General features: G+C 38.0%; 2 protein-coding genes across 3 annotated transcripts; one reads left to right on the forward strand and one right to left on the reverse strand.

Moving 5' to 3' along the window:
* The first annotated feature begins 67 nt into the window (after window positions 1–67).
* On the forward strand, window positions 68–16,409 carry LOC131144884 (3-deoxy-manno-octulosonate cytidylyltransferase, mitochondrial-like). The gene is made up of 8 exons (XM_058093811.1): window positions 68–431; window positions 5,986–6,031; window positions 6,977–7,063; window positions 7,149–7,273; window positions 15,204–15,343; window positions 15,439–15,490; window positions 15,596–15,706; window positions 15,926–16,409. Exons 1-8 carry the CDS (start codon window positions 162–164, stop codon window positions 16,016–16,018), a joined length of 924 nt encoding a protein of 307 aa, XP_057949794.1. The 5' UTR covers window positions 68–161; the 3' UTR covers window positions 16,019–16,409.
* On the reverse strand, window positions 11,538–25,613 carry LOC131144885 (probable 2-carboxy-D-arabinitol-1-phosphatase). 2 transcript variants are annotated; one of them, XM_058093813.1, is made up of 7 exons: window positions 25,238–25,551; window positions 20,458–20,609; window positions 19,060–19,179; window positions 18,884–18,983; window positions 18,360–18,499; window positions 18,179–18,258; window positions 11,538–11,650 (listed from the first exon to the last, which is right to left on the reverse strand). In XM_058093813.1, exons 1-7 carry the CDS (start codon window positions 25,383–25,385, stop codon window positions 11,647–11,649), a joined length of 744 nt encoding a protein of 247 aa, XP_057949796.1. In that variant the 5' UTR covers window positions 25,386–25,551; the 3' UTR covers window positions 11,538–11,646. The 2 variants fall into 2 exon arrangements, with proteins under 2 accessions (XP_057949796.1, XP_057949795.1); XM_058093812.1 differs by lacking the exon at window positions 11,538–11,650 and adding an exon at window positions 17,095–17,635 and having other exon boundaries at window positions 25,238–25,613.

Below are 25,613 nucleotides of genomic sequence, written 5' to 3' on the forward strand. Positions count from 1 at the left end.
ATGAACGAAAGAAAATGGAGGGAAAGTCGTAGCCGCTCAAACCGACGTCGTTTTTGTTGGCTAGCTAAAAGGGGAAACACTGTATCACTGCTATATCACCATTTCTGCAACATCTCTCGATTCGACTCTGTCACTCCGATTCTCTCTCTTTCTTAACCATCATGTTTCCAAAATCTGCCTCTTATTCTTCTTCTTCTTCTTCTTCGTCACCGTTGTCTTCCGGGTCGAGTAACGACACCAGTTCATGGGTCGTGCCCGGCGTGCTCGCCGGAGCGGCTGTAGCTGCGGCGGCGAGCGCTTATGCAGTGATAAGTCTTCGTCGATTCGCCAGGTTTCGGAGCCGAGTAGTAGGGGTCATACCCGCCCGTTTTGCCTCCTCCAGATTCGAGGGCAAGCCTCTGGTTGAAATCCTTGGAAAGCCTATGATCCAGGTACTTATCTGTATGCATATAATATGCCTAACTGAGTAATTTTGTCAGATTTCTCTATTTTTTAGATATTGGTGTCTATGATCTGTATTTATGTGAATTTTTGTGCTTATTCTTTCTGGTGCCGTCACATTTTGAATTTGGATTTGCCTTTGAAAATTTGTTGAAAAGAACTGTTAGAGGGACTGGTGAGTCCTTTTCTCACTACAAGTTGATTCTTACAGCTGCTACTTCATCAATTATAGTTCTTGATGTTGCACCTGATATTGAAAAATAAATAAATACTTCTATGGCTTCTTCTGATTTTTATGTATATTGAATATTTCATTCATTTTGTCACTGTTTTTTACTTGGTGCGGCGATAACTTCCTTTGTTGTTTGTGTTTTAGGAGCATAATGGAAGTACTTTGTAGTTAGGAGTTGGTCATAAAATAATGAATGTGTTGGCTGGCATGACTCATGAAACTGAATCAAATTTATTTGTTGCTATTCTCAGCAGCTATATCAAAGTTATTTGTTGCTATTCTTTAGGAGTTGAATCAGATTTATTTATTACTATTCTTTAAAATTTGAATCAGATTTATTTGTAGCTATTCCTTAGGATTATAACCATTTCTTCATGCTGATTTTTAGACTTAGTTGTTATGCTCAACAAGTAGCACATTTTTTTGCAATTTAGTTTTCATTATACTGTATAAATAGATAGTTTGTTGCTCAATAAAAATTAGCCTTCTACAGTCTCTAAATCAACTTCTCTTATTATCCTTAGTTTCTGTTTTTTTTAAATATCCAACAAATTGGTATCAGAGCTATAGTCTTAAGGGACCTGTGAGATTGAGAGAGCTCAAACACAACCTATTCAAAATGAATTCAGAAAATTCATTCACTGCAATTGCACCTCCAGTGTTTGATGGAACAAATTATCAGATGTGGGCTATTAGAATGGAAGCATATCTTGATGCTAATGATATATGGGAAGCTGCTGAACAAGTATATAAAGTTCCACCACTGCCAAACAATCCAACTCTTGCACAAATCAAAAATCAAAAGGAGATGAAGCAAAGAAAATCAAAAGCAAGAGCAACCTTGTTTGCAGCAATGTCATCCACCATTTTACCAGAATAATGACACTGAAAACAGCCAAGGAAATTTGGGATTTTTTGAAGTAAGAATACGAAGGAAATGAAAGGGTCAAAGGGATGCAAGTGCTTAATTTGATCCGAGAATTTGAGATGCAAAAGATGAAAGAATCAGAAACAGTCAAGGAATATTCTGACAGACTTCTTGACATTGTCAACAAGGTAAGACTCCTTGGTACTGATTTTTTTTATTCTAGAATTGTTCAAAAGGTCCTAGTCACAATTCCTGAAAAGTTTGAGGTTACAATTTCATCTTTGGAAAGTTCAAAAGATCTGTTAAGCATTACCTTGGCAGAATTGTTGAATGCACTGCAGGCACAAGAACAAAGGAGGCTTATGAGGCAAGAAGGATCTGTGGAGGGTGTTTTTCAAGCCAAATCACAGAACAACAATGGTGGAAAGAACAACAATGGTGGCAAAAACAAAAAAAAAAAAACAAAAACAAAAACAAAAACAAAAACAACAAGCCTAGAGGTTATGCAAGCAACAACAAAAATTTCCAAAGCAACAACACTCAAGTCTTTTCACCTTGCTCCTATTGCAAAAAAACCAATCATCCACAGAATAAGTGTTGGTGGAGGCCAGATGTAAGATGTCTCAAGTATGGTTAGTTAGGGCACATGGAAAGGATATGCAAGACTTAACAACAACAAAGAGAAGCCAAGGCTGCTGAGGATCAACCTCAAGAGGAGCAGTTGTTTGTGGTATCATGCTTTGCCACCAACAGCTCCACAGAAAGCTGGCTTATAGATAGTGGTTGTACAAACCACATGGAGTATGATCGAGAGCTCTTCAGAGAACTTGACAAGACTGCTATTTCTAAAGTCAGAATTGGAAATGGAACACACATTGCAATAAAAGACAAATGAGCAATAGCGATTGAAGGCCACACAGGTCTGAAATTAATTTCTGATGTTTTATATGTTCCTGAAATTAATCAAAATCTTTTGAGTGTTACTCAGTTGTTGGAGAAAGGCTATAAGGTGTTGTTTGAAAACAAAAACTATGTGATTAAAGATACAAAAGGCATAGAGGTGTTCAAAGTTCAAATGAAAGGCAAAACCTTTGCCTTGGATTTAATGAAAGAGGAGCAGGCTGCTGTACACAAAGAAGATAGCAATACAGTGCTTTGGCACAAGAGATTGGGGCATTTCCATCATGCCGCTCTACTTTTCATGAAGAAGAACAATCTGGTGAAAGGCTTGCCTGAATTAGAGGAGTCTCCTAAATGTGCTGCCTATCAGTATGGGAAGCAAACCAGAGTTCCTTTTCAACAAAACATGACTTGGAGGGCTACACAGAGGCTGCAATTAATACACACAGATGTGGGAGGACCAATGAAAACACCATCATTGAATGGCAGTAAATATTATATTGCTTTCATTGATGATTACTGTAGAATGTGCTGGATTAATTTTATGAAGCTTAAATCTGAGGTTGCTGACATCTTCAGGAAGTTTAAAGCTTGTGTTGAAACTTAAAGCAGATGCAAAATGCTGGTGATCAGGTCTGATAATGGAACTAAATATACCGCTGAAAAATTTAACAAGTTTTGTGAAGCAGGCATTGAACATCAGTTGACAGCACCTTACACTCCTCAACAGAATGGTGTTGTGGAGAGGAAAAACCAGACAATTATGGAGATGACTAGGTGCTTGCTTCATGACAAAGGGCTGCCAAAGGAATTTTGGGCCGAGGCTGTAGATACAGCAGTTTTTCTGCTAAACAGATTGCCAACAAAAGCTTTGCTAAAAAAAAACTCCATTTGAAGCATCGTATGGCTATAAACCAAAGTTGCTTAATCTAAAGACATTTGGTTGCCTATGTTTCTCTTACATCCCTCAAGTTAAGAGAGACAAATTGGACAAAAAAGCAGAATTTGGGATTTTTGTAGGCTATAGCTCAATTTCAAAGGCCTACAGGATCTATATACCACAAAACAACAAAGTAATTGTCAGTTGGGATGTTCAATTCCTTGAGTTAGATAACTGGAGTTGGGAGAATGACAAGAAGCTTGAGGTTCAGGAGGAGAATGATGATATGGATGATGAACCTGTTAGAGGAACCAGATCACTCTCTGACATTTATCAGAGGTGTAATGTTGCTGTAATGGAGCTTGCAAGGTATGAAGAAGCTGCAACTAATCAGAAGTGGATAGCTGCAATGAAGGAGGAGCTAAAGATGATTGAAAAGAACCAAACATGGGAGGTGGTAGATAGACCTAAACACAAGAAAGCTATAGGAGTCAAGTGGGTTTACAGGACCAAGCTCAATCCTAATGGTTTTGTAAACAAGTACAAGGCAAGACTTGTTGTCAAGGGATATGCCCAGATATTTGGGGTATATTTTTCTGAAACTTTTGGCCCAGTTGCCAAGTTGGATACCATAAGGATGTTGCTGGCTCTTGCTGCACCAAAAGGCTGGGTTATACACCAAATGAATGTTAAGTCGGCCTTTTTGAATGGATACTTGGAGGAAGAAATCTTTGTGGACAACCAAACTGCAATTTCAATTGCTAACAATCCAGTGTTCCATGGCAAAACAAAACACTTCAAAATAAAATTTTATCTTCTAAGAGAGGTACAAAGGGAAGGAGAAGTGCAGCTGATCTACTGCAAAACAGAAAATCAAAGTGCTGACATCCTAACAAAGGCACTTCCGAAGATTAGATATGAATTCTTGAAGCAGAAGCTTGGTGTTTGCAACTCCAGAGTCAAGGAGGAGTGTTGACCGGCATGACTCATGAAGTTGAATCAGATTTATTTGTTGCTATTCTTTAGGAGCTGAATTAGATTTATTTGTTGCTATTCTTTAGGAGCTGAATCAGATTTATTTGTTGCTATTCTTTAGGATCTGAATTGGATTTATTTGTTGCTATTCTTTAGGATTATAACCATTTCTTCATGCTGATTTTTAGGCACTTAGTTGTTACGCTCAACAAGTAGCAAATTTTTCTGCAATTCAGTTTTCATTATGCTATATAAATAGATAGCTTGTTGCTCAATAAAAATTAGCCTTCTGCAGTCTCTAAATCAGCTTCTCTTATTATCCTTAGTCTCTGTTTTTTAAAAAAAATATCCAATAGAATGATCTTAAATGATACAAAATATTTAGTTGTCATGATGAAATCAATGTGAATAATTTGGGATTTTTGCTTTGATTAATGAAACTGGAATATTTTTGGGGAGAACTATATTCTTATGATTGCGTGCGAGCTGTTATGTTGATCTGTAAGTACATTATAATTGAGTTCCAGTTGACATATAGATGAAAGCAATGATGTTAAATGCAAGCTGTTTGTTTAGAGTTAAAAAGGATTCTTTCTATTCTAAAAATGTCAATTAAGTAAACATGTCTTCTAGAGTCATGAATCGTCTCAATCCTTCAACTCTTTTACTAGATCTTCATGAATCATCTGTGTTCAGCCTAGATCGTTTTTGTCTGCTGGGGGTTGGAATGTTTACTCTCGTTCGATGTCCATACTAAGTTAACAAACTCTGCACAAAAGAGGCTTGTGCACATCTGTAAGTTCAACCCAATTCATATCCTTATGAATGAAATGCGTTAAGAATCTTAAGATCACTGCAGAGAAACAAAATGGCGCAAGATCATGCAGAAAAGACTGATGTGCAACTCCAAGCCTAGCTGATGCAAATATATAATGAAGTTATGATGAGAAGCAGGCAAGCATAGCTAATATTAAGTAGTAAAGTTCCCAGGCATATCAGTACTCAGTCCCATAAGGAAAAAAACGTTCTCAATCTTCTACAAATAATTGTATGAAAAGAAAACCATCCTATTAAGCTTCATTGTGCCTGTCACATGCCCCTTTTATATATTTGGATATAGAAGGGGAGAAAGGAAAAAGGTTCAAGACATGGTTCAAAACTGGAATGATTATTATAATTGTTGATAAGTCAAAACTAGGATGAATATAAATGATAGATGGATGCTGATGTGCGTGTTTGGGCGATATTGCTTTGTTGCCTTAGAGCTCTTGAACTCTGTAAGGGATTGATGCATATGAGAAACTTTGACCATGCAAGAGGAAGTAAAACATCTCAATATTTCAAATATACCAGTATAACATTCTCTGGTTGCAGAGACAACCTTTTTGCTTTCCAAGTTAAATATCATATCACTAAAAGTACAACTTTTATCATAATAAATGCAGATTTTTTTATTTTTTTTTTACTGTTTTAATATGTAATGAGAAATATTTAGATTGTGGGGGTTACGAAGTTAACTCTGCTTACGAATGGCTTCTATGTTTATATTCATAATTACAATCATTTGGAAAGTGTGATCCATGTATTAGAATTTTTCATTTTGGTTTCAACCAGTGCTTCAGAATATCATATTTTACTTGGAAAATATGCTGCAATTTAAAAGAGAGACTTATTTTTTGCAATTTCCAGAGAACATGGGAAAGGGCAAAACTTGCAACCACTTTGGGCCAACTTGGTATGTCCAGCAGTTGAACTCCACATTTTTAGTTTTGTTCCACATCCTTATGATGATCCACTCCACAATCCATATATGATTACTAAGGAAAGAATATCAATATGAAGATGATGTTACTTAGAAAAATAAATTTTCATATTTGGTTGTATTTGGATATATTCCCAAAACAAATATATGTAGCTTTGTTTGACTGCCAGTAACAAAAGGAAATCAAATTGCCATCACAATTCATTGCATTTTATTGGGTTGAGAGATGCAGTGGACATCTCCATTTCTTATGGAATATCTTTAGTTATTGTTCATGATATAGTTAAGCATTAAAGACTGCAAGGATTCCAATTAATGTGTGCATTTTATTTGGAACCGTTTATTGCATACTTTAATAGCAATTTGTGTGTAAATGGGCTCACATACCACAGGAACTAACATGCAAAATGTCTATAAAACAGTGCAGCAAATTACATCTTATGCTGTTCATCTACTTTTGTACAGGCAATGAGATTTAAAAAAAAATGGAAATGTCAATTGAAATTTGTATCAATGAGTCATTGAGCTTGGCTTCTTGGTGGCTGTATCATAATAATTTCATAACCTAGAATACTAGAGGCTGTTTGGTTTTTTTCATTATGGCAAGTAATTTTGCTTATGGATCTTTGGGCTGTTGCCACTGGTGCATCTGTGATCATCTTATTGTGGACCACATTAATCATGAATACAGAGGATAAAAACTCTTGCTGAAAATGATGACTTATGAGCATTCCAAACATACTTGCTGTTATTACCCTGAAAATTTATCTGAAGATATTTATCCAATGCAGTGAAAATTTTTCTGAAGTTACTAATCTGAGACAGCATGCTTTTAGGCCATACTGCAAGTGAAAATTTGTTCAAATGTGACCCTCTCTCTCTTTATACCCCTCATACTTTAACTTCCTCTTGAAATAGTTGTGGCAACGGATGATGAGAGGATAGCAGAATGTTGTCAAGGATTTGGAGCTGAGGTGATAATGACATCAGAATCTTGTCGAAATGGTAGGAGCCTTGCATATGCTGCATGATTTTACACTTCATTCTATTTGAATTGACTTTCGACTGACATTAGTTATCTGATCTTCAGGGACTGAGCGCTGCAATGAGGCAGTCCAAAAGATCAAAAAGAAGTTTGATATTGTTGTCAATATTCAAGGAGATGAGCCTCTTATTGAACCAGAGGTTATAGATGGGATTGTCAAAGCTCTGCAGGTAATTTGTTTTGTATATCATGTTAATTTCTCTTTAAAAGTTCATTCAATATCTTCAAAAGTTTGCTCATATCCATTACTTCCATCATTTCATATGGAGCAACATGAAGCACTGCTTCGCCCTCATTAAATGCTTAATCAGGTGAAACGAAAAACCTGGTCAATGACCTCAACAACCAGGGGAGGGGGGAGGAACTATTCATATGCCAGGTTAAGATGAATGAACAACATTTTTCAACTGAAATACCTGATGGTGGTAACTGCCTAACTGGTACAGTTGCCATTGTGGTGGGAATTTAAACAGTGAGTCATATACCTTTTCTTGTTTGAGATCTGGACCCATGCACTGTCTCCATGCAATCTATTGATATAAAGTGAAGTAAAGAGGAACATTTTTTCCCAGCATTATTTTGCCATAATTCTCAGGATCAAATAGAGTTCATAGAATGGGTCTGCCTACTGTAGTATTAACTTGATTTTGGAAAAAAATTCTAATAGTATACTAGATGTACAGCTTGTTCTACATTGTTGGCCCCCCAATGCAACAGTTTTAAGATTTTAGGTAAAGTGGCAGTTGACATCATACAAGAGCCATGGTTGCCAGGAGGTCCTGGATTCTAGTCTTGTTGCCTGCATTTATGGTCAATTTGTTAAAACTATCTTATTCCCCTTAATTTTTTGTTGACTCATGATGAGTGCTATTCATTGCTTGTTTATTTCTTCATGGGCAATCTGGCTGCATGTATGGAGTACTGCTGAGGCTTGATATACATTGTTGGCCTGCTACCTTAGAGCTTAAGCTTTTAGGTAATATCAGCAATACTCAACCATCTCCAGCTTGAGCATATTATTTTCTGTTTCAAAGAATATTTTCTGTTTTCTTTTTATTCTGTTCTTCTGTTAGTTTGTTGCCAGAGAATATTTCTGGCTTGCTGCCGTGTATATATACAGCTGTGCGAGGACTGTTCATGTATGGAAAACTAATACGATAATTTTACAGTTTATCTCCTTTACTACATTTCTCCTGTTTTTCCATCATGGTATCAGAGCTTTTTAGGACTCACGTCCATCCTTTCTCAAGGTCTGCATCTGCAGCATGGCTGACTCTCCTGCTGCATCCTCTTCCCATACGCAACCTCCCACTGTCTCACTTCTTTCTCCCATCAACATGATTACAGTAAAGCTGAATCACAAAAATTACTTGCTGTGGAAGGCACAACTCATGCCCTATCTCAAAGGCCAGAACCTATTTGGCTACATTGGTGGCTCTACTGCTCCTCCTCATCCGCTCAGAAAAAACAACACACCATCTCCTGAGTTTCTCGCTTGGCAACAGCAGTATCAAGCTATCATCAGTGTTCTGATCTCCTCTCTCTCTGAAACATTCATTGCTCACGTTCTCACAGCCACTTCTTCTCAAGAGGTGTGGACAAATCCAATGCTAGTATTATGCAAGTTCAACTTCAGCTCACCACTCTCAAGAAGGGTTCAGAATCCATTATAGAATACTATCGTTGTGCAAAGCTCCTTCAGGGCTCCCTTGCCATGACTGGTAAAATCATTCCAGCCTCTAATTTCATTACATTTCTCCTGGCTGGATTAGGCTCCGACTACAACTCACTTGTTACGTCCATCACTACTCATGTGGATCTGCTCACTCCTGCGCAAGTATATAGCCATCTCCTGACTCATGAGGCACGATTTAACCATCAAACCTCCACACTGACTGCATCTCCCGAATTCTCTGCTAATTCTACTCAAACCAAATCTGTCTCCAGCTTTTCTCGTGGCCGTGGTTCCTCACACGTCAGAGGTAATTTCAGAGGTCGTGGTGGTCGTGGCAGGCATGGTGGTCGCCATTTCTCCTCCTCTCTAGCTCCATTTAATCGGCCTATTTGTCAGGTCTGCCATAAAAGAGGCCATACTACCATCACATGCTACCACAGATTTGATTTCAGCTACCAATTTCCCCCTCCACCTTCCCTCTTAGCACACCTCACCTCAGGACCTCATTTTCAACAGCCCTCTTCCACGTTTGCAAACTCCAACTGGTATCCTGATTCCATAGCCACCCATCACTTCACTCATGATTTTTCTAATCTCTCGATTAACCCATCTAAGTATAAGGGTGATGAGCAAGTTCGTGTCGATGATGGCTCATCTCTTCCAATTCACCATGTTGGCAGCTCCACCATCCGGTCCCCCAATGGCAGTATTCTTCTCTCTAAACTCTATCATGTTCCATCAATTTCTAAGAATTTAATTTTTGTCAGGAAACTATGTGAAGATAACTCTGTATATTTTGAGTTTCATTCTTCTTTTTTTTGTGTGAAGGATTCCCAAACCCAGAGAGTTCTTCTTCAAGGTCCTACTAAGGATGGCATGTCCGTGTTTCCACATCCATCTCCTCAAGCTTATGTTGGTGAACGTGTTTCTCCTGTTCAGTGGCATAATCAGCTAGGTCATCCTTCCATGCTCCTGGTTCAAAAAATTATTTCCCAGATGTCTCTGCCCACCAAATCCTCTTCGTCCCTTGAACTATGTCCCTCGTGTTGCAAGGCCAAACTTCATCAACTACCGTATGGCAGCTTCTCTCTCCGTTCAACTTTCCCTGTTTCTCATATTTTCTCGGATGTCTGGGGTCCTGCACCGATACTTTCTCGTGGTGGTTTTTGCTATTATGTTTCCTTTGTTGATGACCACAGTCGGTTTACTTGGATTTTCCCTTTAAAATGTAAATCTGATGTGGTTTTTGTTTTTTTATTTTTCAAACAACATGTAAAAACTCTTTTTAATACAAAAATTCGTTCCTTACAATCCGATTGGGGTGGTGAATTTTGATCTCTTAATAAGGTGTTAAATTCTTTTGGTATTTGTCATCGCATTTCATGCCCCCATGCTCACTCACAAAATGGTTCAGTTGAACGCAAACATAGACACATTGTGGAAACAAGTCTTGTTCTCCTTGCTCATTCATCTTTGCCACACTCTTACTGGTCTGATGCTCTTGCTATTGCTGTCTTCCTAATAAATTGCCTCCCTACTCCCACCTTAAATAACAAGTCCCCATTTGAAACCTTGTTTCACCACACTCCCGATTACATGTTTTTAAAAACATTTGGCTGCCAATGTTGGCCCAATCTTCGACCTTATAACAATCACAAAATAAAGTTTCGCTCCCTTCCTTGTGTATTCCTTGGCATGGCTACTTGTGCTTCCATATCCCTACTGCTCGTATGTACATATCTAGGGATGTCTTATTTGATGAGACTGTTTTTCCATTCTCTAACCCCTGTGCAGGCTCTCTTCCACATTCCTCAGCCTAACTCACTCCCTCTAATTCCTCATTACCCCCCATTTCTTTGCCCCGGCCCACGAGTCCTGTGTCCAATACCCGTTCATTACCTCGGCCCAACCCATCTATACCTCATGACTCCCTAGCCCAACACCCGTCTATCATACCCAACTCCTCTCCTCGTTCTAGCCCACTCACTCCCAAATCTTGGGCTTCTCTCGGCTCCTCCTTGCCGTCTTCATCTTCTCGGCATTCTTCTCCTTCCCTTTCTGCAATCCCTTCCACATCAACACACCCTATGCAAACGCAAGCCAAGGCAAACATTTCTTGCCCTAAGCTCCAAACAAATGGCACCATTTCTTGGCCTCCGCCTCGCGCCCACACCACCTCAGTTGCTGTTCCAGAGGAGCTCTCTTCAGTAACTCATGCCTCCAAGTTTCCCGAATGGAGGCATGCGATGCAGCAAGAGTTTGATGCTCTGATGTCCACCAATACTTGGTCCCTTGTTCCTCCTGCTTCAAATTAAAATGTTGTTGGTTGCCGCTGGATCTTCAAGACAAAGCATATGTCTAATGGTTCCATTGAGCGATGAAAAGCATGCCTGGTCGCTAAGGGTTACAGTCAGCTAGAGGGCTTCGACTACACTGAAATTTTTAGTCCTGTGGTCAAGCCTACTACAATCAAGTTAGTCATCTCCATTGCAGTTTCCTCTTTCTAGACGATTCATCAATTGGATGTTCAGAATGCTTTTTTACATGGTTGTAACGACCTGCTATTTATTTTCCTGTTCTGATTTTTTTTTTTTTATACTGTAAGATTTATAATGCTCTGATACCTACTAAATTTAATCAAACCATCAACCTAAGCAGCGAGAAGCAAAATCTATATAAACACAATCAAGAAAATATACAATACCAGAGTGTTAAATGTGTCCCCAAAATATACATATATGATTGTTTCCCAAAATACCCTCAACTGGGCTAGGGCTATACATAAATACTCTAAAAAATACTCACTCTACTGACAGGGCAGTACTGAGGCCCTTCTATCTGCGAGCCTAATCTGCTCGCCTACTTGGATCACCTGAAAAATGTTGAAGTAATGGGATGAGACGACGCTCAGTAAGACGAAATATGCTATTGCTAGTGTGTGGCAAATGAGTTACAATACTTTAAAGATCTGTTTCTAAATGATCATGCATAACTAAATATGAGAATACAAGTACAAATAACATATACAACCACCACCTGTACCCATGTTGTTTAACATATCTGTTTTTATAGGTTCTCCATTCATAATACTTCTACTATACATAAGTACCCCCACTGTTACTGTAAAATTGTATATACATTTAATAGCTGAAAACTTCCCTGTGGATAACTGTATGTCATGATTTAACCCCTCATGGCGGGATCTACCCTTGTTGGCCGATCAAGATAAACCACTATACTCCATCAGTCTGATCAGCCCTCCTCAACCCATATCTGATGGGGAGTTTGTCCACTCGTGGGCTCTATGATCAACTTTCATACCACGTATTATCTGAATAGGTGGTTGCACTCTATACTGTATGTAGCAATGGTATCGTGCTATGTAAACTGTATCTGTATGGTCCATCAAGGTCTGATACTATATAATTCATTTCTATATACAACTATCTATTTTACCATGATTCTGTAATAACTGTATAAATCATGACACTGTGATAAACTATATTTGTATCAACTGTATTTCTGAAATGAACTGTAAAATTGTATGTCATGGTACTGTAAACTATATCTGTATCAACTATATAATCATGGTATTTTGTAATTACTATAAAATATATTCACTGTTTGTATATTCTGTAAAACATAATTCTGAAAAATACTGTAAAGCATGTCTCTGTACTATATCTATATTCTCAAGCCGCACAGTAATTTAAAACATATTATACATAATGGATAAACTGTATAAATTTATGTTGTGAATAATAATCTGGTAAAAACATATAGTTCATACTGAAATTATACTAGTATTGCCTAGCATAGCATATTTCCCTTACCTGATTTCTACTAAAATCCCCCTACCGTGATGGGTCCTACACCCGCAGGGTTCTCCACTCAACACCCTGAAAACTATATATGTTAGAACAAAATATTACTATTTCTACGTCTATAGTATTTCCTACAACTGCTGGAAAGTCAAATTCTAACAAAAAGGTCTTACCCTAAATCTGGGATGAAATCCAACTTCGTCCCACCAACGATCCGCTCCGACAAACTTAGGGAGAACTTCCCCAGGAGCGTCATGGTGGTCTCAGATCGTCGATCCTGCAAACGACGGGCCGAAATCTAAGAGAGATGGAAGTGGAGCCATAGGAGAGAGAGGGATTGAATTTCTGTGAATTTTCTGCGTAAAAATCCAATTTTCAGCTATTTATAGAGTCGGATTCGTCAACAAGACATGTCACTTCGTCGACGAGTTCTGTAGAAAGTTCGTCGACGAACCTACACCCTCGTCGACAAATGCACCCTAGTCAACGAATTTCAGACTTCCAAAAATCCTCTCTCGGTATATTCTCGTCGAAGAAACTTGTCTTCGTCGACGAGGCCCTCTTGTACCCTCGTCGACAAATCCCCTGTGTTCATCGACGAGAACCTGATAAATTCTCTTGGGTCATTACATCCCAAAGTGTTTCCATTTCTATTTCGCATTCGTTGACGACGTCGGCTGCCTCCTTCTGTTACTGTTTCCATTTCTATCCCTCTTTATTATTTAAATACCCTTTTTCTTTGGGTCGTTACAATGGTACTCTTGATGAGCATGTTTTCATGTCTCAACCTCCTAGCTTTATACATCCACAATTTCCACACTATGTTTGCAAACTCAATCGAGCTCTTTATGGCCTTAAACAAGCTCCCCATGCCTAGTGTGCACGGCTCAGCTCTCGTCTATTGGAACTGGGATTTTTTGTTTCAAAATCAGATGCTTCCCTATTTATTTATCGTCATCAGTCAATGCTTGTGTACTTCCTTGTGTATGTTGATGACATTGTGACTACTGGCTCAAGCCCGAACGTGATTTCTCACTTCATATCTGTTCTGAGCAATGATTTTTTGATTAAAGATCTGGGAGATTTACATTACTTTTTGGGCCTTGAATGTCATCGCAACTCTACTGGTCTCATGCTTTCTCAACGAAAATATATTTTAGATTTGCTGCAAAAGACAAACATGTTAAACTGCAAGCTAGTCAGCAGTCCAATGTCCTCCTCCACTAAGCTAACTGCCTTTGACTCCTCTCTTGTGACTGACTCTACATTATATCGTAGTGTCGGGGCAGCTTGCAGTATTTACTTTTCACCAGGCCATACCTAGCCTTCTCAGTTAACCGTGTTTGTCAATATATGCATGCTCCATGTCTATCTCATTGGCAGAGTGTTAAGCGCCTACTACGCTATTTAAAGCATACTATTCATTATGGCTTACTTCTGCAACCTTCTCTCACTCCTTATCTGGCGGCCTACACCGATGCCGACTGGGCAGGTTGTTCCGATGACAGAAAATCCACTGGGGGTTACTGTGTCTTTTATGGAAACAACTTAGTTTCATGGAGCTCAAATAAACAATCTACTATAGCCAGATCAAGTACTGAGGCCGAATACAAGGCTCTTGCTCTTGCAACCTGTGAGTTACTATGGTTACAATCTCTCTTATCTGAATTGGGTATTTTCCTCTCCACCCCTCCAACTCTTTATTGTGACAATTTGGGAGCCACTTATCTGTCCATGAACCCTGTGATGCACTCTCGCACCAAACATGTCGATGTGGACTATCATTTTGTTTGCGATCGAATTCAGGCCAAAGCTCTTCAGGTTTCTTTTCTTTCAAGCAAGGATCAACTAGCTGATATTTTCACCAAACCATTATCTTCTTCCAGATTTGCTTCTCTCAGATCAAGCCTCACTGTTCTTCCAGACCTGCTTGGCTCGCCAGGGCGTATCAGCAATACTCAACCATCTCCAGCTTGAGCATATTATTTTCGGTTTCAAAGAATAATTTTTGTTTTCATTTTATTCTGTTCTTCTGTTAGTTTGTTGCCAGAGAATATTTCTGGCTTGCTGCCGTGTATATATACAGCTGTGCGAGGACTGTTCATGTATGGAAAACTAATACAATAATTTTACAGTTTATCTTCTTTACTGCATTTCTCCTGTTTTTCTATCAAGGTAAGATGGTGTTCCAGCAAATTCTCAATCCAAATATAATCAATAAAATAGGGTCTACCATTTTTTCTTAGTAACAGTATTCCAATGTTAATGTGATGAATGAGGGAGGGCATCTAATACACAGGGATTGCTTGGAACTTAATTTTCTTGCTCAATTTATTTTTCAAAATTTCTTTATTTCTTACTTGTTCTTCTTATTGTTCTCAAGTGTTCTTGATTCATCACAATGTTCATTGATGAATCTGCATTTGTTCCTCATGTTGTTTCATTCACCTCGCCTGTTAGTCAAGGAATATGGCTCAAGCCACTTTGAACCCATGGTCAATGCCAAATGTGGAGTGACAATTGAAAGATTTTTCTTTAGACCATATTTCTTTCTTATTTTTTTTTACTGTTGAATTGATTGAATTAGTTTGAGTTTTACAGGCAGCCCCCGATGCAGTATTTAGCACTGCGGTTACATCTTTAAAACCTGAAGATGCTTCTGATCCAAATCGAGTGAAATGTGTAGTGGACAATCGTGGTTATGCGATCTATTTCTCCCGGGGATTGATTCCATATAACAAGTGCGTCATATGGGATATCTCTCAGATTGTTTATAACTGCATTCAGCACGCATGTTTAATCAATTTTCATTAATTTATTATTGCACCCAACACAGGTCAGGGAAGGTTAATCCATGTTTTCCGTACTTGCTTCATCTTGGCATCCAGGTATTAAAATAAAATGTTGTTTGCTAAGCCTAAACAATAACCACGATGTGGTAGTATATCCCATGATTGTCAAGTGCTAATGTTGCCTTTCTTCTGCCAAGCTAGAGCTACGATGCACAGTTCTTAAGTATGTATCCTGAGCTTTCACCAACACCACTGCAACTAGAAGAAGATCTAGAACAGCTTAAAGTGCTTGAGAATGGGTACAAGATGAAGGTACTTCAATTCACTATCTTTTATATTGCTCTATAAAATAGGAAATAAGGATTAAGAAATAAAATAATATGTTTTGGATTTCACAAATCTTGGTATTCAATAGTGGAGTTTCGTACCAATTTGTAGAAAATTGAGTCACTGGTAATTGTAGTAACATACTTAGAGAGAAGTGACCACTAAAACTACTCCGAATTAGAAATTCAACTGCTCTTCTTATAGGTGATCAAGGTGGATCATGATGCTCATGGTGTTGACACTCCAGAAGATGTCAAGAAGATAGAATCTTTTATGCGAGAAAGGAATTTATCTTAGTTCATTATATTGTCGCTGGGAAGAGCTCATTTTTTTCAGCCGCAACAAGCATGCCCAGTTCTCCATTGTAGCAAATTTGTTTCTCTTGCCGCGACCAAATTCAGACATCTGCGATGTGACTTTATTTATTATCAGTTGCTGGTGTCACCATCATCTCCCAGACACTATGATCAGCAATGAGCAAGGTCTCCAAGTTAAGTTTGTTCTAGCAGATCTGGTAGGCCTTAATGTGAGCCAATTCAGACTATTTTCTGATGACATGTAGAGAGGAGTGTGCTTCCATTGTTTCTCATGTTTCTTGTTCAACTAAGGATAAATTTGGAGCATTGTTTTGAGGATTTTATGTACAGTGAGTTGTGAGTTTTGGCTAACTGTATGTTTGAAATGGCAATCTGGCATTATGAATTAAAAAAAAAAAGCAAGATAATAAACCATATAAAATGGAGAGCCAATGCGCATATACTCATAAACCTTCAGCCCCCTAAAGAAAAATGTGAGCTAAACCATAAACAGAAAGAAGAAGAAGCTATTGTCATTCTAGACATAGCTTCCAAACAAACATCTCTTAATGACCTTTCATGGTCAAAATCTCAAAACCCCAAAAGAAGAAAGAAGATACTATAGTCAAAGGTAACAAGATTGTCTTAATAAGAAACATTTTATCCGAGAAAAAGAAAAGAAAGTAAGAAATGTATTTTTCATTATATTTCTTCTCTATATTTATATCAAATAGTATTAACAATAATGATTTACTCTAATATGATTAAGAATTAAGAATAATAAAATGTTTATCATGAGTAAAATCAAAATTTTATTCAGTAATATATACTATTTTCCTCATTTGTTATAATAAAAGTGAATTCTTTTATATTTTCCTTTAACTTTATATTTTTCTAGTTCTGAGCGGGCCCTAAAAAATATTAAGGCCCAAAGATGATTGAAATGATGGATTCCTGTCATTCTACCATGTAAGGTTCTATAATTGCCAAGCTCTTGGTTCTGCATATTTGGAAAATGCTTCAAGCCTTTGAGAGAGGTAACTAAATTTAGTGAACAAAATCTACTAAAGAGGAAAATGGAAATCATTAAAAAAGTTCAATTCATCCTAAAGAAAATGTAAAAAGATGAAAATCATGATCATTACAAGAGTTGGAGCAGTTAATAGACAATCTGATCCAAGTTTCTTTATTTCAAAGTTGAAATTCTATACAGTAAATAAGACTACAACAAGAGCCAAATTGTTGATTAGCCTACTCCCATGTGGCTGCATGATTTTATCTCTCTCACACACAATAATGAGCAACTCCAACCCAGTGTTTGGACACAGGGAAATTCCATGTTGTATGCAAACTACTGCATCCACTCATGCTAAGAGCATTTCTGTATCCGGCAAGCATGATTCAAGGATTTGTCTTGTTTTCCTCCTTAGTTGCTTCCTTGACCAGAGACTTGGCTTCCTTTTAGCAACCAATGCGACAAATCAACCAATTTCAGGAAAGATAGACGTGATCACTATACATGTGGGCTGTCATGTTCAAGGACTGAAGCATGGCTTCTCCTCTTTTGTTGAAGTTAAATACTGATATTCCACCATTACTCAAGTCAATTGCTCGAAACCTGTAAACAAGAGTGTAGCTGACTGAAAAATCTCAGCATTTATCACTGTCATTCTAACATAATTTTTCATTTAAAAAATATTAAAGGCGGCCTGGTGTACAAAATTCACGCATATACGCAGTACGGGGAAAAGGCGGACCATGATGGGTCTATAGTACACAGTCTTATCTTGCATTTTTTCAAGAGGCTGTTTTCACGTCTTGAACCTATGACATCCAAGTTACACAGCAACTTTGTCATCACACCACGGCTCCCCTTCTAACACAATTTTCATGAAAATCTAAATTCGAACTAGAGACTATTGTTCCTGGCAAGCAATTTAGTACAACACTAGAATTGAGGAAAAATCAGCCACCTGAGCAACATCCAATTGAAACAGTTTCCATGTACTTGTCAAATCAGTGATTAATCATTGTGCTCTTACCATGAATGTTTCAACTAGTACAACAGTAAAACACTTCATCTGGAAAAAAAAAAAATTCTAAGAGTATCATCCAGGATTACAGTCTTGGTGATTGCACTTAAGGCAACTAGAATACATACCTCTCTGGGCCTAGTCCAAGAGCTGTGCAGATCAGCGCCCTCAATATTGACTTGTGTGTCACCACCAAAAAATTCTCCCCCTGATGAATGAAATCAGTGATGCCAAAAAAAATCCTCAGAGAGTAACAGGTCAATGAAATGGACCATTATATGACAAACAAACAGGTTATGACAAGCTTACAGCTGTAAACAAGATCTCCTTCCATGCCTCATTTGCTGTTCCCCATAGTCTTCGAACAGGATAGACACCATTTACTTTGAAATTAACTGGATCTTCTCTCCATGTTGTATACTCCTTCGGATATCTCTGCCTCGCATCCACTGCCTCCAAATTCTGAATGTGATTTAGTGTAGTCCAGATATATTAAAGCAATGCATAAATTAAGCCCCAATATGAAACCCAATGAGTCAACTCAAATATCAATTACATCAAGTCAACTGACCAGTTTAAAGTCTACAAGAAAATCATCACGTCAGAACTCAACCAAGTCAATCAAAACATGTGTAAGTCATGAGAAATGTCAATGATGCATAGAAAAGTAAAACTTTAAGAATTAAATTTTCCAATATTTTGTGATGTATATGGCATGATCAATCATTTAATTTACATATCAAACCAAGTTGTTTCAAATCTCAAAATCAGTTTTTTTAAGTAACTTGGGTACATATCTAAACAAATAAAGCACAAGAGCACAGAATACAGACCATTTTTCATGCCTTCGAGAAAAAATAAATGAGCTTCCTTCAACGAATCAAGGAAAACCAGTGGTTCTTCTCTCCCTTGCCATATTATCTCAGCCGAGGACTGCATTAAACATTAAATCTGAGAATTGCTTTACTCGCATATGCCCAATGTGGCATTTCAATTATGCTATCCAAACCTTTGCACGGGATATTGGACTTGCGAAGCACTGATCGAAGTGTACATTTGATAAGCCTTTCTTACACCTTTCAGCTTGCATTATACCTGTTTCCGTTAGGATAGACAGATTTGAACTTCCCTGGAATTTATTTATAACAGTCAGTTTGCAGTTCAAAAAATTATTTAATGCCAAGATATGAAGATAAGCAAAGGCTTGCAATATGTCTTCAATCATCAAAGGAAGCCCTTAAATAGAAAAGGAAAGATGGGGGAATAGGCCCTTAAACCTTAATAGGGGAAAGACTGGCAATATGAGAAGAAAAAAATCATGAAATCAAAGTTGAGAGGTTTTTTCATAATTTTATTGCAAATTGACCAACTTCCAGAATGGTTCGAGCATATAGTAGAACATACCATGGAATGTTATCCTAAATAATTGAAATCCTAAGACATAGTTTTCACAAAAAATCATAAATTATTCTTGTCATATATTCTCTTTTTTAACTCTCTTCCAATAGGAAGGGGGGAAACAGATATTAAAATCTATATATATATATATATATATATATATATATATATATATATATATTAATTGATTGACAAGTTATTTTCACCACATTAAATTGCAAAACAACAGCCATAACTTTTCATTAACTTCTAATATAATGAGTGAAATACTCACAGAATTCCAAATAGAGAACCTGTAAGAGAGTTCAGGAACCAAGGGAAAGTACATAGCTATACTTCCTAAACATGGATAAAAATTTATAATTTGAGCAAGCCTGTTTAAACATGATGAGCAGTATTCCTTCATGTAAGCTGAAAGAAATATGACTAATTAAAGATTTAAGTGTGGCACTTTAACATGTCCAACATGGAAACTCCTCAAATCCACATGCATATGTGCGTAAATAAATTTGTTACAGTTTTTTGTATTTTACTTAATGAGTGAAGAGCAAACTAGCCAAAAAGGTAACTAAGTTAATAAAGATTTCGATCCAGGAGGTAGATTCAAGATCAAAGTCCATACAAAATTCTTTTTCCATATATTTGTGAGAAAAAATATTTCTAAATAGTTCTTCAAGTGATAGGAGCAAGCTTCAAACACTAATGGGTACAGGGTTTTGTCAGGGTCCATGCAACAGGCCAGAAATTCTTACAGAAGCTTTTATGAACAATGATGTTTTATCAAGGTAAGCGAGAGCATCTACAGCTCATTTCCCTTGTTATGTACATTAATAAAACAGACTAGCTAAAACCATAGAAAATAGAAACCTGAGGCCAATGTCTTTATTCTAAGGCACAACCAGTTAACACAGTGCGATCATTATTTTTTCTCCAGTAAACAAAAAAGAGAAATGGGTTTTTGGCCATGAGAATTGGGGATATTAGATAGAAAGGGGCCACACCAACAAACCTGAACTCTACTTTCTTCATTCCAAGAGCTAAGGCCATGCCTCACAAGAGTCACCTTCTTTGGTGAAGACAATAATTTATGGGTAAGCGATGTTGCTGCTCTTTCGAAGTCATATGCACCACCAGTTATAGAAGCATCATTTCCAAGTTTCTCTGTTGTAGATCAAGAGTCAAAATCATCCTCAAGCTTTATATAATCACATTGTTGTGAAAATAACGCCTCTTCAAACAATGCACAACGGAATAAACATTGTGAAGGATCAAATAATATCATATGCAACAATCTAAAATGGTGAAATAGAGAATTATTCCACAACCATAGCAATATAAAGAAAGTAAAGATAAAACAACAACACCAAGAATTACGTGATTCGGCAAAACCTACATCCACGGGAGCAATCGGCAAGAGATTTCACTATGAAGATCAAAGATTACACATTACAATGATCTTCTCTCCTTCTCTCACCCTCTCTCATTCTCTTATAAGTCAAAATATGCCCAGAAGAACATATATAACAAGCCCTCAAAGACTTCCCTACGAATCCCCAACCGTCAAAACATTTACATTCAAAATTTAAATATTTTCTCGCAGCCCAAAAGCACTCATTGACGAGAACAGGGCACTTGTCGACGAGACAGAGAAGACCACTTGTCAATTAGTCTATCCACTCGTTGACGAATCTTTAAACTCTGAGATTTTCTGACTCTCGGTATCTCCTCGTCAATGAGCACTCTGTGCTCGTCGACAAGTCTATGCTGCTGCCCTACACCATAAACCCCCGAAGTATAAGAGTCACACCATAAATAACAATCTCCACCTTAACGATTATATGCCCCTTAGGAGAACCCTATCTATCTGCTCCACCTTGAACTCGGAACGCTCGGTTGGGACAGCCTTCCTTCTAGCACTTGGAGACATGTACCAAGTCTAAGCAACGCTGCTTGAACTTGCTGATGGCAGTTTCAGCTTCTACCATCAACCCTGATACAGTTGTACATGCAACACTCGAAAACTTCACCCTAGACTTCCAACAAGACCTTTCCACAATAGAAAACACAAAAACTGTTGCAAGCCTTATATCACCAAAGCCCTATGTATAATCTTCAACAAAACTAACAACTAACAGTTCACTTTATTGCCTGCTGAAACACCCCATTGCACAATCATGGGGAACCTTTGACATATCCCAAACATTACAGCCCGTCCTTGGGTACCGTACGGTACATTCCACATTGATTCTCCATAGAACCCCCTTAAGACAGCAAACAAAGTCGGTTCCATCCATAAAGCCACATTGAGATAACACCAATCTTCCTGTAGCCCTGTCCACAAAACCACTCTAAGATAACACTAATCTCCCTACAGTTTTGTCCATGCGAATCAGTAAACAAAGACCCACCTTGGCCGTACCCAACACATTCATGTCAACTTTTCAACAGAGTTTCCAACTGATCAGCCTCAGTCAAAGCATTTCCAACCAATAACATGTTATTCACACACAACATATACATCACTCCACGCATCCTATCACCCTCTTCCAAACTAGAAGCTTCACCAACTCACCTGAGTAGTGATCTAATAGTGCACATCGGCCCACCATGATTCTACTAGTCTCTCGAGCTCAAACTCCCTGCAATATGAACTACGTCATCTCTGCTTTGAGTCTGTTGCTCCACCTACATCACATACCCATTCATACTGTGATACTGTTGACCCGAGATAGAACTCCCCGCATTTTTGTCTTGAATCCCTAACTCCACCTAAATAATATGATTGCTGCTGCCGCAGTTTTCTGGCATTTGTTTCTCTTCTTTTACTTGAGTACGCTGCCCCATGACTTTATCACCAAAAATCATGTCCTCTATCACCACTTTGTTTGCCATAGGATCACCCAACTTGCACCCACCTTTCTTATACCCTAGAAAAGTGTACCGTCCGAACATAACACCAAGCCTATATCCTCCATCACTAGAATAGTGCACCAGTGGACATCCACTCACAACCGAGTAGTTTACCGCAAAACCTGTCTACAATTTACCTGCAACTTTTCCATCTATCAATACCTTTGGCGATCGGTCACATGAGAAATACGTCATACTCACTAACTTCACCAAGAAGTACTCTACAAGCCCTGCTCACAAAACTTCTTGAACGAAACCAGCGTACTCAACCCCAATATTTGACTTGAGAATCTCTCTCTCGGTTTGGTTCTCCACCTCAGCCACTGCATGAAATACACCAAGACCCTTCGTGATAAACCCACGAAATACATATGTCTATTCCCTGATGCTATCATCATTAGTTCCCAAATATTTGAATGCATGTAGTCACGCATATGCTTTAACCGCATATGCCACAAGATACCCGAGTCAGATTCAACAGTTGCAACCCCACCAACAATCGTAACACCTTGCAATGCATAGATATTTCCTACTACTTTTTCCCTTTTCATCATTATCAAGTTACCTTCACACACTTTTATTTTTCCACATTCAGACTCGTAATAATATCCATTATAGTCTAAAGTTCCCAATGAAATATCATTCTTCCTTAAACCCGATTCATGCTTTACATCACATATGGTTCTTACAACACCATCATACATTTTGATTTTGACATTTCCAATAACAAACATTTTGCATGAAATATCATTTTTCATCAAAATATAATCAGTATAAACTGACCTGTAGATGTCAAACCATTTTCTACAGCATCTAGTATCTAAGATCCAAGAATCACCCGTGAGGCACTCCGAACCCGATGAAACACATAGCATATCTCTATCACTACACTCTAAGTCTTCCTCCACTACACTTGCAGATTTTGACAAACCCTTAGACATATATCGCCATTCCCCTTTTCACCAAACTAATGTCGGAGAATTCTCATCCATGACGTGATACAACACGTCCTTAGCCAAACAAAAACAAATGATTGCTCCCAATTCATTCCAAGTCGTTGCATCCATGCTATCCGATTGAATTTTGTATAAACCTTTCACCAAACCTTGTTACGTACACTAAAAGATATTTCAATTCAGAGGCCATACAACACGCTCTAATACCAATTGTTGTGAAAATAATGCCTCTTCAAACAATGCACAGCGGAATAAACATTGTAAAGGATCAAACAATACCATATGCAACAATCTAAAATGGTTAAATACATAATTATTCCACAATCATAGCAGTATAAAGAAAGTAAAGATAAGACAACGACACCAAGAATTACGTGGTTCGGCAAAGCCTACATCCACGGGAGCAATCGGTAAGAGATTTCACTATGAAGATCAAAAATTACACACTACAATGATCTTCTCTCCTTCTCTCACCCTCTCTCATTCTCTTACATGTCAAAATATGCCTAGTAGAACATATATAACAAGCCCTCAGAGACTTCCCTCCCAATCCCCAACCGTCACAACATTTACATTCAAAATTCAAATATTTTCTCGCAATCCAGAAGCACTCGTCAATGAGAACAGGGCACTCGTCGACGAGTCTTTAAACTTTGAGATTTTCTGACTCTTGGTATCTCCTCACATCCCTATGTTTTTCTCTCTTTGTTTATAAACCCCCGAAGTATAAGAGTCACACCATAAACAACACACATACTACAAAATTATTGAAAAAACACACGGGTCCCTGCACATATGTACATGCATGTGTGCACAGGAAGAGGGGGAAGTGGAGCAGACAGACGAGATTAACATTACAACTAGAAAAAAGGAATAGAATATAGAACAAAATGAGCAAGTGACTTCCCAAAGCGCTTCAGTCAAAATATTCAATGCACCAATGGTAGTAATGTGTGTAAAATCACCAAACCTGAATACGCTATGGATTCAGAAACCTCCCAAACCTCTTCCCCTCCACCAAAAAACAAAAACAAGAAAAAAAAAACAAAACAAAACAAAAGTATTTAAAATCACTCCTTCCATTTGCTTCATTTCTGCTCCTTTCCCCTCACATAATGTGAATAATTGCAGTAGTAAAAGATTAAGATATCATTTTTTAAGGCCAATTTTGCACACATTACACGGAAAGAAAGTGATTGAGATAGCAATCTTCTAAAATTTTTATCATCAATAGAAGTGAGGACCAACTTTAAAACCTAATAAGATATGTGAAATCAGCTACTATTCTAAGTGCAGTTCTAAATGATCTCATGTGGGTTGATTCAATTATGCACAACCCAGAATAGGATTATACACGAAAACAGCAAAAAGAACAACAGAAAATCCCTACAAAAATCCCCATTCTACTTAAAAAAAATATCACAGCCTGCTCTAGAATTTTCAACCCATAACTACAAAACATATAACTCTCATATGGAAAAACTCAAACACTCGAGCAGCAATTGTGGAACATAGCGCCTGCTCCTGGGCTCAAATCACTTTAAGCCTCGCACCCTATACGCGAGAACTTCCTCCACTTACGAGCTTACGGCACTTCTACATATGCGCCACATCTCAACGCGTTTCTTGAGAAGTTTAAAAAAAAAAAAAATGGAATCAACAAATACGAATCATTACTGTAACGCATAACTTGCATTTAAAGCCGCAAAAATCTGTCAGCCACATGGGGCAGTCTGAAATTCACAGACCCCTCTTTCCGGTTTAGTGATTTTTATTTTTTGGCGACCGTCAAGAAATTTCAAATGTGTTTTTGTTATTTCTGGAGATCGAAACATACCCAAATAGAAAAAATGCAAGCACGTCACAAATTCAATCCAACAGGACACAGCAAACCCACAATTTCATCTATTCGTAAAGGATTACCGGTGGCCAGAGGAACGTCTGAACCGGAAGAATAGCATCGAACTCGAGGGGCCGCCGGTGAATGAGTCTGCAGCTCGTGAAGCTTTCTTGAAGGACCAGCGGAGGGCCAAAACAGAGAGGTCGTGACCGCAAGAGTTTCACAAGTCATCTTCTGAGAGCAGTTGGAAGTCTCTGAGTTCTGCTTCTCAGTTCTCACTTCTCAACAATATTACTCGAATTCCCATTTAGATATCCTGATCAGCAAACGGTGGGGCAGAGTAATCCGTTTGAAAGGTGGAGATTGATTAGCAAAGCAGCGTATGGGTACTAACACCATGAATATGCTCATTGCAGAAGAGAAGATTCAGAATAGAGAATTTAAGGGCAATTTGATAGT

The sequence above is a fragment of the Malania oleifera genome, chromosome 12 (assembly GCF_029873635.1).
Source record: "Malania oleifera isolate guangnan ecotype guangnan chromosome 12, ASM2987363v1, whole genome shotgun sequence".
Lineage (NCBI taxonomy): Eukaryota > Viridiplantae > Streptophyta > Magnoliopsida > Santalales > Ximeniaceae > Malania > Malania oleifera.